Source organism: Castanea sativa, chromosome 1 (assembly GCF_040712315.1).
Source record: "Castanea sativa cultivar Marrone di Chiusa Pesio chromosome 1, ASM4071231v1".
NCBI classification, from domain to species: Eukaryota; Viridiplantae; Streptophyta; class Magnoliopsida; order Fagales; family Fagaceae; genus Castanea; species Castanea sativa.
In genome coordinates this window covers 19,196,622-19,216,078 of record NC_134013.1, presented here as the reverse complement: position 1 = coordinate 19,216,078, position 19,457 = coordinate 19,196,622, and the positions used below count along the sequence as shown (strand labels likewise).

The window sequence follows — 19,457 nt, the reverse complement described above, 5'->3', positions numbered from 1 at the left end:
AATTACGACTTTACCTTTTAGTTTCCAGCAATTTTTCAGTTTTAGGAGTTTTTGCTTTTGCTTTTCTCCTTTTAGAAGTTAGAGAATCCTTACAAGTTACAACTTATAAACGATCTCTTTTTAGACTTGCTACAGATTTCTTTCTCAAGCTTTCATTTGTACTGGCAGTACAACCAATACTACAACAATTACACCTGGCAGATAATCCATGATCGATTTTAAAAACTACTCAGTTAATCAAACATTGAAAACATTTATATTTATACTTGGAGAAAAGCCCATCGAATTTGATAAATTTAGTGTATAAACATATATTGAAAATGAGTCAATAAATTAAATTAAATTAAAAAATTTTATAATAAAGGTTTGATGAGTGGGTTGGGTAGGGTAAGGGTTGGACCTAACCTAGCTAGGTCGAGTCAAAATGAGGTTAGGATAAAAAACTTATCAAACTAAAATAGGTAGCTACTCATTTTACTCGGACCTTATTTGTTCATTTTACTAGTATGATAAGCATAATATTACCCTGATATCCTAGATTAAATCTATTGAAATGCAAAATTTTATAATAAAGATGTAACTGTTCAGGACTTTGCTATAGGTGTAAATTTTCAGGTCAAATCATGTTAATTCTTATGTGCTTAGGTTACATCGTGTTCTCACACAACCACCATTGACTACTCATTGACCTTTTTTCTGATACTATTTTGCCTCTAAACCAGCCCCTTTTCCAGTCATTCTTTTTAGCTCAATCGACGCAAAGATTTCTCAAAGGCCATAAACTTGTTCATGTGCATCCCATAGAGTGCCCCTCGAATCAATTGTTGACCTGCCACCAATGATGCTATCCAGAATCGATATCATCATTCCAACTATCAATGTCATTATCATCGGTCATACTACTAATACTATAATACTTAAAATGTAGTTCTATCTTGTGCTATAACCCTACTTTTGCAACACTTCTACGCTTGAAAATTGAGGACCGCTCCTTAGTAAGAGCTTAAACTGCCCACTGCAACGCTGCAAGGGTACATGATGTCTTTCCATTACCTTTAAAAGCGTACAAATAAAGAAAAATTAATCCCACTCTGTCAGCATTTGCGAGTATGGCATAGTGGTTGGATGCCTTTGTCGCCCTTGAGGCGAAAGTCTCAGATTTGATTAGTGGTGATATCCATTATTGTGCAATTGGTACCCATGAAATATCGTGGTATACACGTGAGCCCTCCTTGAAGTTACATTGAGTCACTAATTCAACCTACCATTCCCGTTTGATGTCTATCAGTCTCTCACCTACCATTCTCATTCGGTGTCAAACATTCTCATCTACCATTCACACCAAAAATTCTCATCCACCATTCTCATTTAAAATTCTCGTCTACCATTCTTCATCTCTCTACTATAAATAGGAGGTTCTGATTCATTGAAACTCATCCAGAAAAACACATTGAACCATGAAATGAAGATCTGCTTCTTTCAAATTTTTGAATTCTCCGTTTGTAGTGGGAGTTCTTCGGAGCTTTTGGGGCTTGAATCCGTAGAGTTTCGATGATTTATGGTTTCTTGAAGTTTCTAGAGGTTTTTGGGCTTGCTTCTATCAAACTTTAAGATCTAGGTAGGTAGTTTGGATGATTCTACTTTAAATGTTCTTTGTATTTAATGTTGAAGTTCTTGAAGTTCCTAAAGGCTTTAGGGCTTGATTCTAGTAGAGTTTCTGTACTTTTGATGCTACTTGTCGCATGGATGCCTTAGTGTCTTCCAAGATGTCTTGGTGTGTAGAAATGCCTTAGAACGGCTTCTACTTGTAGGAGTTTGGGGGTGGGTGAGCGAGACGTGGCGGAGTCTAATTGGTGACACATGTCACGGCCTTGTTGAAAGAGCTTTAAGACTTTTCCTCCAAGACACATAGAATCGTTTGATCGGCCAAAATGTCTTAATTTTTAAGATGACATATGTCAGCAATCGATTGGATCGCCTATGTTACTACTTACATGCGTCGATGTGTAGCCTATGCCATTGCTTACACACGCCTGATGTGTGACTGATTTTTGCATGCTTTTTTATGCTTTTATTTCAATGACACTTGGCAAATCTTTGTTGGTTTTTAAATAGTAATAGCAGAACCCAGTAGCAGTACGTGACACTTTGTAATTGGTCGTACTTTGTGAATTTGGTAGTATGATGTGTCAGCTTGTGATAGGTCTGAAATTTTCTCTCTTTACGCTTGCATTAATTTCATTGTAATACAACATTAATAGAAACTATTTAGTTGTTTATGACTTTCCACTATAGTCATAAGCCTTTTAAGCCATACCGTGTTAATTTATATATAATTCCACTCACTCTATCTATTGTCTTTCTTTCTCAAACTCAACCACACCACAACAATTTCAACAATGTTATCTAATTTCATGAGCAGAAAACAATTGTGTTTTCCTCTTAGGTTAGATATTACATTATATTATTTTAGTTTCTCAAAAGATAACAGGTTCACGAAAGAGGGGAAAAAAGAGTTTGAAGCTTTATGATGGGTCTTATTCAAGCTCATGTAATCAGCTCTTGTTCATATCAATGTACATTTAGTTTCAAGCATCCTTCACCGATTTGGAAGAGACCAAATCCAAAAAAATTAAGTACGTCACCAAAATATATTTGTTTGTTTATATTTTTACTGTTTATTGTCTAGTATGCTTATCTTATTATCTTGAATTAGCATGACAGTGTTGCAAAGCTTTAATTGGAACAGCATATGGTGAATTCCAGTCAGCATCAAAGACTTGCTGCAATTGCGAAACAATGGCAGGTGTGTAAGTCCCGAAGCTAACCCCGGCTGTCACATAAAAGTAATCCCACACAAGATTGCTTGTGGCAACATGGGCTCGAACATCACTAACAACATACTTTCCGTGGTTGACCCTTGTAAAATCAGGATAGATGTTTCCTGTGCTAGTTCCATTCGGAAATTTGGCAGGTCCTGTCAAGTTGAAACCAGGAACCATAGAGTACTTGATCTCAACTTTGCCTGCACACTCATTGTACTTTGAAGAAGAGCAGAGAACATTGGAGTCAAGGAGAGACTTCAAGTACTGATCTGCATTGCTGATAGAATATTTCCAGTATGCTACCAATAACTTCACTGTTGCATGCTTAGAGAAGACTACCTGACAATAATAATATTGGCTAATGTTAATTTGCAAATTAGGGCTCGTTTATTACTGATCTTTAAACAACAGCTTTCAGTATTTAAATAACATTACACATAGTTTTACACACTTTTTCACCTACACGTATTTCCAAAAAATACAAACAATATTATTATAAATCTCTTACCAAACGGGTCCTTAATTATATGTGAAAAGAAAATATGTATGGCAAAATCTATAAAGCAATGGCATTGGAAGTTACCTCCGATATTGCAGAGGAAATGGATGACCAATAAACTGTTGGGGTCATATACTCAGATTGACCAAGCCAATCCATGGTATTAATCCTAACAATTGATCCTTTTTCTACAGATTTAATTGTATCAACCCATGCTTGCTCGTCAGCTTGATACGTTCCAAATAATAACTGCCAACCACAGATAACATCAAGATAAATGATGCATAAAACAGAATAAACAAATTAAAATTAACATATCAATTTTATTAATTTAGGAGGTTCTTATTTTTCTTTTTTAAATAGAAGTACAACAGCATTAGATATAGAAAAATGCAAAGCAGAAAGATAGTATTGATCCTTCAATAAAACATTATCCATTCTCATTTCATTTGTCAACTCAAACAAAGTCAAAATAGAAATTTGGGTAATTTCTAACAATCATGTATGAGATCTCATTCCAAATGATTCAATTTTAGTTATGTATCATCATTTGTAATAGTTCTATACTAAAATTATGAGTTTTTCCTTTGTTTAATCCAATTTCCAAATGACACTTTTAGACATCATAGTCGATACCAGAAATATGAGAGCTTTGGAAAAAATAAAATAAATAAGGAATTGCAGAATTACCTCTGGAGGAGCAAAAGAAAGATAGTTGAAATGAGGCCACAGAGTTGAATTACTGTATCCCGGAGTTTGAATTGACATCTTAAACATATAGGGATATGACAATGTAGGATATCCGGCTACAAGGGGAATCTCCACATATGGAGGAAGAGGAGACCTGTAATGACATACTTATATACAAAAAAAAAAAAACTGTCCTAGGAGGTTCTTCTTCCAAAGTCTACCAACAATACAGCAACCAAAAATAGTTATCAAGTCATAATTTGCTCATTGCCAAGCACAACATTCAGCCATTGAATTTTGATGATAACTACAAATAGAAAACCTAGGGTTACAATCACCCAAAGTGAAGCAAACAGTTCCTAACCAGAATTCTTAACTTATACAATAATTTAAACTTAATGAAACATGTTACAAAAAAAATTATTGAAAAGCCTCCGCTTGAAGCTATTTTGATATTTCTAAACTTGCATTCCAAGTAAAAATCGAGTTTAGCAAATTCAAGTTCCAATCAGATAGTCGTCGTCTGATTGAAAATACCACATCAGACGATCTGCATGAAGCTATCGGCATGAAACTAGAGTTTTCTAAACTCGATTTTTACTAACTTTGGGCATAGACTTTTTAATAATATTTTTTTTTAACCTACGAATTTTACATTATTTTCTTATAAAATAATTATATTATATTTTTCCACACATTGCGTGAATTTGTGACTAGTTATACTAATAGGTCATTTTCTCTTCATTACCAAAAAACCCATGAGATGGATTCCATAATTTTTGAAATATAGAAAGTAATACTAGAATTACAAAGGCAAAAGAAAAAACCCTAGAAGACAATAAAACTCCAATATATGATAGTAAATAAACAATAAAATCTAGACACTTCAGGCAGAGAAATCTATATCAGAACATAAAATTAATTACAATGATTAAAACTGGTACGTGGTTTTTCACAATAAGCATTTGACATACCTGCACCTCTCTTTCGGATCAGTGAAATATGACCAGCAAGGAACTGTTCTATTAATTTGCCATTGTTCATCCCAAACTGTTTTTGTGTGAGCTGAAGAATTATGAAATGCAAGTTTCCATAGGTTGTCAAAGTAGGTCTCAACCATCTTTGCTATTGTTGGACAACCAGCAAGATAAATTCCAAGCTCCTTCACCTATAACCATTTGGTAATCAGGACACTGTGGCATGGTTTTATAGAAAAACAACATGCTCATAGCTCACGACATAATTAGAAGAGTAAACTATACAACTTAAACAAACAGTTTTGCAATCGTAAAGTTCCCCCAAAAAATCTTGATGAATATATACCTGCATAGGGACGAAGACAAGGACAACGAAAAAAAAAAAAAGATATCTTAAGTAGATTTTGTAGCTGCTCTTATTACATATACATCAACCAACAGGCAATAGCTAACAACGAAGGACCGATTTCCCCACAAGAATAGAGCAACTGTTGATGATTATGAAGTAGTAAAATAATTAAACAAGGGCAAGTAACAAACTGAAGAGATGGTTTTAGACCATGGTTTTTTAAATAAATTAATTTGATTCCCCTACTACACAGTAAGGACACAAAAAGAAATTCAATTAGATACTTGGTAAAATCCCACATTGATCAATTCATGTGAGATGTAAAAGGAGAAAATCTGACCTTTGAAGCCATCAAATTTGGCTGATATATATTCAAGTTCTTATACCTTTTTATTAATAAAGTAAGCATGATTGATAATTAGACTTGTTCACTCTAATTAGTTTTATTTACAGTATCATATAAGTGCTTTGATCCTCACAGATGTAATCACCAGAGAACCTACTTTTACTATCCTTACCCAATGATTTGGCTTTGAGAAAAGGAGAAATTATCCCTTGATACTCATCACCAAATATGCAAGAAATATGATTTATTACAATACCTGTGTGAGAGATTTCCAGTCTTGATTAGCAGATCCAATATATACATCTCGACGATCTGAAATCCAAACTTTTGCATGAACTATGCCTGACCCATACCATTCACTAAGTAACAAAGTCACATTCTTCACATTTGACCTTCCTGAAGCAAGGTTGGATGGTTCTGTGGTATACTCAGGATAAACTCCTGAGTGTGATAATAGTCTGCTTCATATGCATCAAATAGAGAATGGTCAATTTAACTATTTAAAGTACGAGGATCATTTTTCATTTGCAGGTAAATGGTGTATAAATATCATTAATTAAAAAAAATAACAATTTTAAAGCAAATAAGAAGATAGCATCATTCTATAAAAAAAGAATGTAAGCATATAACAATCATTTTCTATTAATAAAGGGGCAAGCAAAATGCAATTCCCAAATCCATATCCTCCCCCCCCCCCCCCCCCCCCACAAAGCTTGACAACATGGTATTAGAAAATTGGCTTTTCAAAACCACCAAACAGACTCATGTCCATTTCAGCATTTTTCCACAGACTATTCTCTGCATTGTATGATCACATATTTATATTGATAATTATAGTCTTTAAACACACATATGCACACATCTTTAAAATAAATCAAGAGTTAAACTTTAGCTTGTCAAGCGACTGGAAGCCATCAAAGGCATAGAGACCACTCCACAATAACTATCAATTATGGTATAAGAGATGAAAAAGGGGGGGATCACCTCCAACAGAGTAAAGCTCCTAGAGGAACATGAGGATAAGGCAATTGACTACCAAACAACTTAATATGGGAATCATTCCACCTTATAGCACTATGGTATTGGATACATAATAGTTGAAAACTGCCTTCATCTTAAAACTACAAAAGAAACTTTCATATATACACACACGCACACTTAAGAAATTTGCAAGTTACATGCAAGAGTTGTGAGCTTGAATACCTACCGGCTACATCATCATCTTGTTTCTCTTATCAAGTTTGCAGAACAGTTCTGAATCTAAAACACCATTGTGGCTTTTATAACATAAGCATACTAATTTTTTTTTTTTTTTTTAAAACCTACCTAACATTTACATTGCGATCAGCAGCATTCTCTATAGCCTTGTATACATCATAACCTTCTTTAGCACCAAATTCTTGCATGTTAACTTTGGAGTATCCATAATCCCCAGAACGTGGATCATTAGGAGCCGCTAGTAGCTCCCAGTACTGAGCAATTATGTCTAGTCTTTTAGAAGAGTTCCCAGCTAACCACTGGAACACATCCCCTGTAAGCCATCACATTTTATCACAAAAGCTCACTCTATATGCGTCGATTATCAGAACAGAGTAAAAAAGCAATAAGTCTATCTATACACATAAATTAACAGCCTTTTCCATAACACAACTTGCTGAGCATTGGAGGAGAATTTTTGTTTAGGGGGCTATAGTTAATCACAATTAGAGAGATATACCCATTATTGCATATCATTTTTCTATATCTAAAAAAGAAAAAGAAAAGGTTATGATGCAGTAGATGCCATAGTTTCAAACAAGAAACAAAATGATGATATAGTAATTTTATTTTGCTTTGCCGAAAAGTTTATAATACATTACGTGATAGAATAGTTTAGTATAAGTTCACTATATAAATTCAAGTTCACCCTTTAAAAATCAAATCGGTTCCTATGCATGTTTTCTAGAAAAAAATCATTTAACTTTCAAATTGGTCTTGTATAGCATTTACTAGAATGAATACCATTTGGTCCTGTATACCATTTACTACACTGAGAGTCTGTTTGGAATATGCTTATTTTGCTAAAACTGAAAACTTTTGGCTGAGAAATTTGTAGATAAAGGTAAAAGTTAGTTAAAATAATATAGTAAGACCCATAAATAGTAACAAAAAGTGTAGCAGGACTCATAAATAGTAGCAAAAATAAGCTGAATAGTAAAATAAGTTGGCAAAATTAATCATGCCAAACAGACAGCGAATACCACTTTAATGTTTTAATTCTTAAGTAAAAGTACATGTTTTATTCTGAAAAGTCATCTAATTCAAGTTTATCCCTTTGAAAGTCAAATTGATTCTTGGAAAAAAAAAATCATTGAGCATTCACTTCACTTGAATTTTGTGTGTCAAATTGATCCCTAATACCATTTGCTAGAGTGAAGGAATTGTTTGTTTGACTTGGAATTTTTCTTTTCTTTTATCATGTAGCAATTAGCATACTTTGGAGGGGGGAAAAAGCCTAATATACAACAGTGACAACCATAGCAAATGTCCGAAATGAGAGAAAACTGGTAAGCTACATTGCTGATGTTTACATTGTTAAATAAACTCCCTTTTAGTTATAAAAAATTGTTTTTCATTATCAAAATAATTTCTATATTAACTAATTACATCACTTCATTATGTTATAATTGTTTTCCAGTTTAAGCATCTGGAAAAATCGATCACCAACTTTATATAAATCATCAAAGTTTGACTGTATTTTCCTAAATTGCGGTTCTTGCATTCTACTTCTCTTTCTTTTTTAAAATAGATTCTCACTAGACTCGATTTCCTAGGAAATGGCAAAGACAACGAAATGGAGTATGAAATGCTGACTACTAACTCCACCTACTAATATTTTATGGTAGAAATATTTGAATACGTTGATATATTCAAAGATTACACATTCTCTTTTGTGATTTCCAACACTTTCTAGCCTACCAAACAGAGCTGAAAAGTTGTACCAAGACTAGTGTAAAGGGTATAAACAATTAAACATACCGGTGGATAAGACGCCAGGTACACGAGGGAGATGGGGCATGTCTGTGGGGATTGATTGGACCAGCCACCCTTTGCATTCTTGTGATGATTCAGAAACATGTGGCAGTGAAAAATTGGCCACGATAACGAGAACAACAATTATATTGGCTCTTTTACCATAGCTGACGTTCATTTTTTCTTGTCTCCCGCTCTCTTTTCTTGTGTACGTGTACCAAAGTGCAAAGTGTATAGACAATACTCTTATAGAGAGAGACAGACACAGAGAGAAAGTCAAAACACTCAAACAAAGGGAATATTCAGAGGTTGTTTGGCTGATGATTCTAGGAAGTATGGGAAAGTCACTCTCAAAAGTCAAGACTCTCGGCTATCCCTATCCTCCAATGGGTGAAAACCAAAATATTCTAGATCCTCGTACAACTTCACATATTCAACGGAGCTGATTATAAATGGTTGGTTCATGTAAAAGTTACAAATGATCAATTATAGTTTATCACATAAAATAGTTATGAAAATTGATATAAAATAGCTTGTAGTCCTAACTAAAGAAAACCTTGCGTAAAATCTCGTGTAAATAAAAAATGTGTCAACCACCATTTAGATTTCAAGAGGATAAGTTGATTACTATTGAATAATCACAATTATTGCTTTAACTCTTTAGTCTTTTCTTCTAACATTACAATTGTCCCTTTATTTGGATTGTTATATATTTGGATTATTATATATTTAGATTTTGTTAACAAGTAAATGCCACAAGTAAAGATGCATTTTGACGATAAATTAATGGTCAGGTGCTCAACATGTCAATAGAATACATGCAAAAACCAAGATTGACTTGTAGCTACGGAGAAAAATTATCATGTATTTGATTCGTGTATTCACCCTTTTACATGGGTATTATATGTAAGAGGATAGATGCATGTATTGGATACATATAATACCACATTTTAGCAAGGAAGTAGCACTTCAGCCAATACATATAATACCACCTTTTAGCAAGGAAGTAGCACTTCAGCGCTTAAGTAAGTATGATGATCTCACCAAGAAATAGCTTTTAGGAGGTATCGTGCACATGCACTCATATTTGTATACCTTAATTTCTTAAGCTCGTTAGGAGTGCACGCTTCTTGATTGTAGCCCTCATTTTGATAGTGACCTTAATGGTCCAGTTGATAATGTTGTTATGAGCGTGATTAGTAGGGCTGCATCTATCATGGGCGAGGTTCTTGGCCTCTCGACCATTGGTTCCCATAAATGAAGATTGTGTGCCTAAAACTAAGAGGTCGTCTTTCAGGTCATGCTTGTCCTAGGAGCTTCGAGATTTGAGGTCCAAGCTTAAGAGGTCGTCTTTCAGGTCATGCTGCCTTTCATTGGTTGCCCCGTCCAACATGTCCCAGGTCATACGTTCAAGCTACGATGATGTAGCAGGTTGTCTAATATTATACTAATGTGGCTCTCTTAGACTTGTTTTCCTGTATGCTGTATCACACATCATACTTGCTATAGCAGCATATGAGAAGAAGGGGGGGTGGGGCTGGGGGTGGGGGAATGAAAAAGAGGATAGGGAGGATAATTTTGTATCACATGTGAGCAGTGTCGTATCACATTTTGAGAAACATGTTTTATGTTAAGATTTTCTTAGACAAATGTTTTATGTTTTATGTTAAGTTGAGGTAAAAGAGAAATGGCTCATGTCAATCTTGAGGATTGGTAATAAGATATTGGAAGGGAAAATACTACCACAGAGAAAGCTAGTGAAAGGGAAAGTTTGAATCATTACGGCCTTTAATTCAGGGGATCAAGATCCTGTACAAGGAAACATAAGTATTAAGAAAGCATAAGGAACCTACATTGACTTTATAGGATAGATGATCTTACATTTGAAACCAACAGATGTGAGAGAGAGATCAGGCAATCAAAAAGCTCATTACATTTTTCTGCAGAAAACCCCCTTCTCTGAATATTGTGCACTGCAGCTAAGGTTAATACCCATTATCAGCTATGGCAAAACCTACCACTTTTTACACTTAAAAGCAGTTTAAATCTTCTTCACTTTTTAGTTTGAATGAGCCCCCAAAATCTTTTTAGGAGATGGAATGCCTCCTGTGTCTTGATGATGAGCCAGAAGATTTGGTGTCTCCAGGAGCCATTGAAGTCGGGCTTTGAGAACTCCCAGATGACTCAGAGCTCTTGTTATCTCCATGCCCTTTACCCACAACCCACAGCTTATCAAATATTCTACGCGATCGTGATGGCAGTAACTGAATGCCACTTCTTCCATTTTTGCTGTTCTTCTTAGCCAATTTCCCGTTTTTCCGGAATTCCTCCTCTTTTATCCTCATTTGACTCATCTGCTTTTTGAGGGTTCTGCAGCTTTCAGCTGCCGTCTTCTCACATTCTTCATCTGTATTTGTCGTGGAACGTGAAGCATCACGGGGATTGTTGTTAATGGATCGAGCATTAGCAGATGCTCTAACCTGCTCAAAAAAGAGAACCTGGACAACAACCCGAAGTGGCAGCCGCTCATTCTGTGCAGCATGCATGGATGCATCGATACTCAGTTTCTTGACATCCATTAGTCCACATATCTTCTTCCTTTCAACTTTTGTTAAATTAGGATGCTCCTGAAAATACAATAATTCATCAGAAATTCATTCAGGTAATGTGTTCAAATCCATATAGGTCACATCTTCTAAACTGTGATTCAAGTAGTCTGGTTCACATTCGCAAGAGAGCACCATGTATTTATAAATCAAAAATAGCTGAGGTATTATAGCAACGTAAAATCTTCACCCTGTCTTATTTGATTAATGATGTATCGACAATGTTGAACAAGAAAACAAAAAGAAGATAACATTTACAAAAAGAAAATAACAGCATTTCCCAGACACATAAATTAAAGAACCCCAAGGAGTTGGCTTGAGTGAGTCTTCAATTTGCAATCAGGACACCTCAGCAAGCATTGGCCCTCCTTGAAAACCGAAAACAACCCCTTGTGATGGCCAACCCCAGGGACTTATTCTAGTGATTACCAAATACATGTGAGATAGGATCATTACAGGTGTAAAGGCAATAGTAAGACACAAAAACGAGCCTGGAACACCTTGTTAGCCAAATACAAGACAAAATGCATCAGTATAATTCCAATCTCAGCTTTGGAATATTTCATAGTGTTAGTCTTATATATTTTGTGTTGGAAATATGAGAAGCAAAGCAGTGAAAATGTTCCACTTTAATCCGATGCTGGAAGCTATTAGACAAAAATTACTCTGCATACCACAGCAGAGCATATAAGTCTAATGCCACAGCTAGATAGTCTGGTTGGTCTTCTCAGAGCCCTAAGAATTTGAAATACCTAAGCTTCTATGGTAATTTTCTTGTATAATACAACATGAGAAAAGGCCACTTTACTGATACTCAGAAAGCATAACCCAGTTTACGCATATATATTTCAAGAGCTTACCTCAGATAATTAAATATACTAAATTGGTGTGCATGGCATAAGAAAATCCAATAGTTCATACCTTCAGGTAAATGTCTATGGCCTTGTACAACCCATCATGAACTAATCTTGCTGACTGAGGAATTGTATGTGATAAGTCAATGAAACTAGACAGGGTAAGATTTCGATCACGTGCAATTTCCGCAAGATAACCATCAATCAGTTTGGCAACACTCAACAAGGATCCATGCCCCAAGACAAAACTATCAGCCCCCTTCTCATTCTTCCCAACAACATCCATATCCCAATTAGACTTTTCATGCATCAGAAATCGATTTACAATGCATTGCACCAACTCAACATCATATGTAGTAATTTGAGGAGACCGAGATGGGATCAATAAATCTGTAACAGAAGCCTCATGTAACTTCATACTTATCCTATTCACCAAATCTTCCCTTGATGACTCATCTGCTCCAACTAAAATTGCAACTTTCAATAGTTTCAGCAGGAAACTACATGAACAACCCACACCTTTGTCGGATGGCAGTAAGCAAACAATCGTTTCTACCAAAGATGTGTTCCTCCAGGCATGAGCATCAGAAACCAAAGCATCAACAGAATCCGGCAACCATCTAACTGCATAAGTTTTTAGTGCCTCCCCAATTACGCTACCATCCATTCTTCCCTTTGATTTTACAGCAATCATAACACGCTTGTAAAGATCAATCTCCAACTCACATATATCTTCAACCCACCAATCTTTTGGAACAGATTCGAATTTCTCAGGGAACTTCACTCCATCCTCAACAATTTTATCTGGCTCTGCTAATTTCCGATTGTATGTGTAGGACCAGGTGATGTTCACAGGGTTCACAGAAGTTTTAGAGGCAATGGAATCTATGCATCTTCCAATAATTTTCAGGTCCTCAGACCATGGTAGAAGAGATTTGGTTGTTTGGAGAACAATAATGGAATCTTTCCAGCTACGGAAGATACTTGAGTTGAGAAATACCTCAATTTTAAATATCAGGTTTCCTCGATCAATGTCCTCAGTCATCTCGAGGTACTCAGCTGCACAACGAGCAGCCACGACATTGTATGCATTGAGAGTAACAGTCATTCCATAGCAGAACTTCGCACAAATTTCAAAGGCTTTTGGCCCACCAGGAAAATCAACCATGTGAATTTCATCATCACTCTCCTCATTGGCCTTCATCACTAATTTCTGCAGGCGATTGCTCTTGGACAAGAGAGGGAACTGCAAAGAAAAAGACAAAGTATTACAAACCAGAATATACAGCTGGTGGAAAATAGTCACTTTTTTTTGGGGGGGGGGGGGGGGGGGTCCTCAAAAATAGAATACATCTTTCATGCTCATAGAGACATTGTATACAGAAGCAAATAACTTTTGGTCAGTAACCTCGTTAGATCATAATTTAAGTTTCTACAAGTGATAATTAGGCAACTATGAAAGAGGAACAAAATTTTGCACCTCAAAAGATTCCAAGAAAGAGTGTTATCATCTTTCTTTGTATGCCATTGACATTGCTGTTTCCTGGGTGGTACTAACACAGCCTGTGAAGAGACCTCAACCAGCCACGACAACATTATAAAGTCCAAATTCAGAGACCTATGCTCCCTGTTCTTGGTTGAAGCACAGATCACATACCACATGCCTCTTATTAAGACAGTTATTTTCCTATTAATTTCACCATTTTTTTGACTGTTGTCCCTTTGGTCAAGCCTTCGAAATAACAAAAAACGGTTTATCTCCATCTAAAAACACAACATAAAATAGATTCCAAATGGATGTTCAGGTATGTTTCTCCAATCACAACAATGAACACTTAGATTTCACTTGAGATTGGATTATTGGAAAGAGATGGCTTAACTGCCATTGTATGAGCCCTTAAACAATAGCTTCAGTCTTGCAAATGATCTATTTTCATATTCTTTTCAATGAAACAGAAACCTATAAATTTTGTAAAAAATGTGTTTGTAGCCACCTGCCACCCAACCTTCTAATGTCAAGTTAGTGTGGTTTCACTTTATTCACATGCTTGTTTGCATAAAGGATAAAAATTATCTCCTCTCAGAACAGTTGGCATATTAGTTACCAAGAAAATGTCATTACCTTCAAATATTTTTACAGGTGGTCACCAAAGCAGGAAAGCATGACCAATTTAAAATAACTAAGACAATGAACCAATTCTTTTTTAGATAAGTAGAATAAAACAATTCAGTTAGCTAAGATAATGTTAAATTCAACCCACTTGAGGGAAAAGCAGAAAAAGAACACCATACCTTATGAAGGTAAAACTTCACTTCACCGACATTTATGATGACATCTGTAGCCAAATCAGATGACACATACCTGCATGAACAGACATGATATGCTAAGCCATAAAGAGGGTGGAGACCACAAAGTTGAAAATGAAATGAAATGCATATGACCATCTCATGGTTTATAACCTCAAATAAATATTAAAAACAAAAAATTATAAGGAGGTTATGATTCTTTTGATGGTAATGTCATTATAAATTGTCAGTTTTGACTCTTCACTACATGATGCAACAGCTATAACATATTCTTCTTTTATTTTTTTACCGAACATATCTCCTTACGAATGTTTTAAATATCCAACGACCATAGAACAAGGTGTCAATCTATAAAAAAAAAAGTGTAATATGTAATATAAAGGTATCAGGAAGGGCTGGGTGTAACCTTTATTAGAGGACCTCACCCTGCTCCTAGGGTTGTACTTGTAAATAAGTCGAGCCAAATATTAAAAGTTCAAGATTGATTTATTTAATTTGACTTCCAACACAAGCCAAGCATGAGCTCGTCACCAAGCTAGATAACATGTTCAAGCTTGGTTCATTTTCTTATTCAACAAGCTCAAGCTTATCACAAGCTACTTTGATTAATCTATTTTTTCCATCATATATACTAAACACAATGACAGAAAAAAATTTACCCTTTCAAAAATCCATGCTAATAATTAATAACTAAATTTAAGTAGAGACTATACTGTTAGAGTTAATTAGACAGATTGATTTCCGTTTATGAATTTATAAATTAGATTCACCAATCTTATATTGTTAAAAATTATAAAATTTTTACTATGACATGAACTATTTATATCATCAAAAAAATTACACATAATAATTCGATATCTCATATACTTATTTACAACTTTGCACAACATGATCTCAAGTCTAATAAGCATAATTTTATATGTCCCATAGTCACAAGCTTGTTCATGAACACATTATTATGTTTGAGCTTAGCTTGTTTAATAGATGAGCCTAAACCTAGGGTTGAGCTTGTCTTGTTTGCTAACAAAGCAAATATAAACAAGTTTTTTGTTGAGCCAAGTCTAAGCTGTTCATAACAACTCAGTTCTTTAAAAGCCCTACTTGCTCTAACACACACAGTTGATAACCCAAATAACAGTTACAGTGACATAGAAGCACAATTTTCATCCAGTCTTAAATGCAAAGAGCATAACAACTCAAAGAAGAGTTGTTTTGTTTGATAATTTGAAAGTTGGGATTTGAATCATGGACGTCTTCAGTGTTTCCAAGAGGTGCTAGTTGAGCTACAAGGCTATTGGCAAGAGTGAATTGAATGTTAGCTGGTGCATGTATGATCATTCAATTGATCGTAGTTTAAAAATACATTTCTTAAAGAATAATGAAACAAATATTGAGTACCAGGACTGCCTAACCCAAATAACAAGCCCAATGGATGAGAAAAGAGCTTTCTTCTAAAATCCAGATACAAGTTCTGCTTGATGCTTAAGTATATGAATGGATTTGAACTGCATTTACAGACAAAGGTCAAGAAAACTCACCCCTCTGGTTCCCAAGAATCTAAAATCAAAACCTATGTCCAAATCAAAACCATAGCATGCGTGTGAGATATGAACCAAAAGGTCTGAAAACTCATTTTATGGGTAGGAACACTACAATATCTACCACCCTTTTTTTTCGCTTAAGTAAACAAAACTCATCACAATCAACCCCCCCCCCCCCTCAAAAAAAAGCAATTTGCATTATAATATGTGATCCCATAATTAAAGGAATTGACCACCAATTAGCTTTGTTTTTGTCTGATTTTCATTATGCAACGAGACAAAGATAGTGCACATGCAAGAGGTTATGACACTTCGTTATCAAAGATGCCCTTGAGGCAACAGAGCTGGATTGGTGATGGTCAAACCATCCATGCACAGGTTCAACTTTTCCTCTGACCAATTAGACACATGATGTGATAAATGGAAATCTGCATGTAGCATCACCAGTAAAACCTATTTGGAGGTAGAAATTGTAAATGTTGGTGGAACTAATGTCATTGTACGTATAAAGACGTTCTTTTTTTGATGAACATATGTATAAAGAAGGTACCCAAAATACAACTTGGAACTCCCATATGACATTATATTATTGATCTGGACCACAAATTCTTCACAAAGATGACACCTTTCAATGGCAGGACCACCTCCTGAATGGACTTAAGATTTTATCACATAATAACTTCTTTGCATTTTTAAAAGTTTGTACTTAACAGGATTTTTCAACTGAATTTAAAAAGGTTTTGATTAGTTTTACAATTTTCAAAAGTTAGAAATGTCTGCTTCACATTTTTTCCGCTTCACATACAAATCTCAAAACTGAATTAAGTGTAAGCTTTTGCTGAAAATTGCCAGAGCATGACAAAGAAATACAAGCAAATCTAAAATTCTTAAAAAGAAAACTTAAACCCAGTAGAGCGTTACCATTAAGTCCAAAATCAAACAAAAAATGAACCCAAAAAAGGCACACAAAAGAACTTGTATATGAATTTAGAATTTGAGGTAAAGGAAAAACCCCTCACTCACTGACTCACCTGACAGTTTTCCCTTCCGCTTGAAAAACATCAGGCTTGGAACCCAACTTCATAAACTTCATTTTTGTTCACCACTGAATACCCCTCCTAAGTAGCACAAATCACAAATTTGTCACTCTGAAATGGCGGATTTTGAGGCAAACCCAGTTGAAGAAACCAAAAACCCACTTCAGAAATGGCGGTTCTTCTTCCTCTTTCTTCTTATTTTATCTAAAAGCACGCTCCCACAGGACCATGATAACCACAACCAGCACCACCACCACCACCAGAGCGAGACAGGTCTCCACCTTTATACCACTGTCTCGATCTTCGTGCTTTTCCCATTGATTGATTTCAAGGCTCTATGATGGCATTGATGACGCTGGTAGAGAAGAAAGAGAGAGAATATCTAAAATCCTATGGAGCAGAGAGAGAGAGCAATGGTTCCCCAGAAGAACACACAAGGCAAATGGTGTCAGAAAGAAAAAGAAAGGAAGAGAATACAAAGCTTGGAATACAGAAACAAATATTAAAATAGGAGTCTGAGTTCTGAGCCTGACGAGTGAAAGCGAGAAAGTAATTGGCGTCAGCGTTTTAGAGAGAGAAACAAGCAAAAAAAGCAGAGCATGAAAGCAGAGAGTTAGAGAGAGAAAGAGAGAAACGATCCAAATTCTTTAAATTTTTTTTTTTTGGTTGGGTTTCTCTCTCTCTAAGTCTACTCTACTCTGTGAGCTCTAAACTCTCATAAATTGTCGCCGCCTTTGCTTTAAATCACTCTGATCCGCTGAAGATCCTTTCTTTTTTGGCGCAAATCTCAATGCCTCTCTCCCTCTCTCTCTATACACTATACAGTCTACTCTGAGCAAGCCCTCTGATAACCTTGTCTCCTTCTAGCCCTGAATTCTTTCAGCAAAACAAAAATGAGGGAAAGTGAGAGAGAGAGAAAGAGTTTTAGAGAGAGAAAAAAGGCTTAGGCTTTGTGAGTGAGTAGTAGTATTAGTAGTAGTAGAGTAGAGAGAGAGAGCAGAGCAGTGTGTTTACAGGGTGGCTCAGACCTCTTCTCTTCTTTCTTTCTCTCTCCTCTTTTAAAAGAAGCTTTTCTCTGCCGTTAAAGCACGCCACCCCTTATTTTCTTACCTTTTTACCCTTTCTTTTTCTCTCTATTTTCATGTCTACCACTTCTAGTTTTACCTCAACTATGGTTTTTAATGCTGTTGTTGTGTGTGTTGTGTTCCATTGCTCTGTTTTATTATTATCGTATCAATATGGGTGTCACCTGTCAGTTTTATTAATCTTTTTGGATCCAGAAAAAAACAACAACTAATAGCACTGACAAAAGTGGTTGAGATGATACAAATAGATTTGGGTCCTTTTCTTTGAACAACAAAAGTGAGAGAGAAGAAAATATATTCTCACCAAGCACATTACGACGAGTACTAATCTGGGGTCCCAACATGGTCGTTTGGTTTTGGTTTCATTCTCCTATGCACTCTCTTTCTAAAGAATCCTCAACTTTCTTTCCCAAGTTGTGTTGTGTTGTTGTGTGTGAATGTGTATTGAGAACCACGTAATAAACCAATTTCAAAACTGAATATAATCTAATAATACAAAAACTGAATATAATCTAATAATCTAATTAATCCGATCAAATGGTTGAACTATAGCAGTCCACGTTACAAGCTAGCAATGCGGCTGTGTGTGTGCGTGGAGTCATGGTGGGGACTTATTTGTAGTGTGCTGCTATGCTAATTGTTGGGACTATATATGTATGTCTCTGTGTCTGCCGCGTAGCTTTGTTTTGTGACTTTGTCATTTTGACCTTTGAGAGCATTTTAGGTACTGGAAATTGGGAAAGAGCAATGTTCTCACACACACAAACACACACACACATATATATATATATATATATACACAAATTAGAATATTAATTTGATATATAATCATAATATAGTCATGCATGAACTGGTACATCCAGTACTGAGTTGATATTTTGTTAGGTATTGATTGAAAACTTGCTCGACACATCCCGTATTAGTCAATACCAGCCGATACCTATAATTTTGTTTTTTTTTTTTTCATTCAAAAGATTTCTTATCTTTGATTCCCCTAGCTATAGGTGGTTCTCCTCGAAATGAGTTGAAGTGTAGCAGTTGACTAGACATCTAAAAATAAAGCATTATTTTGATGAGGTCCACGAGAGTAGTACCAAAATTCATTACTTGAAAGAAATTAGATCTTGTAAATCATATTATAATTATTTTTTGAAAATTGAATTTTTATTTTATTTTATAGTAATTAATTGTTAGTAAAGAGAAAATTTAAATCGTGTACATTTTTATTAAAAACGTAACAAGATAGTTGAACTTTTTTTTTTTTTTTTTTTGGATAGGTTAGATAGTTGAACTTAAAAACTCTTTGAGGAAGTGTGTTTCTTTAATTTA

The 19,457-nt window shown here is 35.2% G+C and overlaps 2 protein-coding genes across 2 annotated transcripts; both read right to left on the bottom strand.

Annotated features, from left to right (window-relative positions):
• Positions 1–2,526: 2,526 nt before the first annotated feature.
• LOC142614621 (uncharacterized) lies at positions 2,527–8,904 on the bottom strand. Its single transcript, XM_075787177.1, has 7 exons — positions 8,705–8,904; positions 7,013–7,217; positions 5,943–6,144; positions 4,989–5,182; positions 4,015–4,168; positions 3,409–3,573; positions 2,527–3,164 (listed from the first exon to the last, which is right to left on the bottom strand). The coding sequence occupies exons 1-7, from the start codon at positions 8,874–8,876 to the stop codon at positions 2,703–2,705; spliced, it is 1,554 nt and encodes a 517-aa protein (XP_075643292.1). The 5' UTR covers positions 8,877–8,904; the 3' UTR covers positions 2,527–2,702.
• Positions 8,905–10,453: 1,549 nt separating this feature from the next.
• LOC142614611 (phototropic-responsive NPH3 family protein NPY1) lies at positions 10,454–18,126 on the bottom strand. Its single transcript, XM_075787165.1, has 4 exons — positions 17,038–18,126; positions 14,451–14,520; positions 12,226–13,404; positions 10,454–11,325 (listed from the first exon to the last, which is right to left on the bottom strand). Exons 1-4 carry the CDS (start codon positions 17,097–17,099, stop codon positions 10,786–10,788), a joined length of 1,851 nt encoding a protein of 616 aa, XP_075643280.1. The 5' UTR covers positions 17,100–18,126; the 3' UTR covers positions 10,454–10,785.
• Between the last annotated feature and the right edge of the window lie 1,331 nt (positions 18,127–19,457).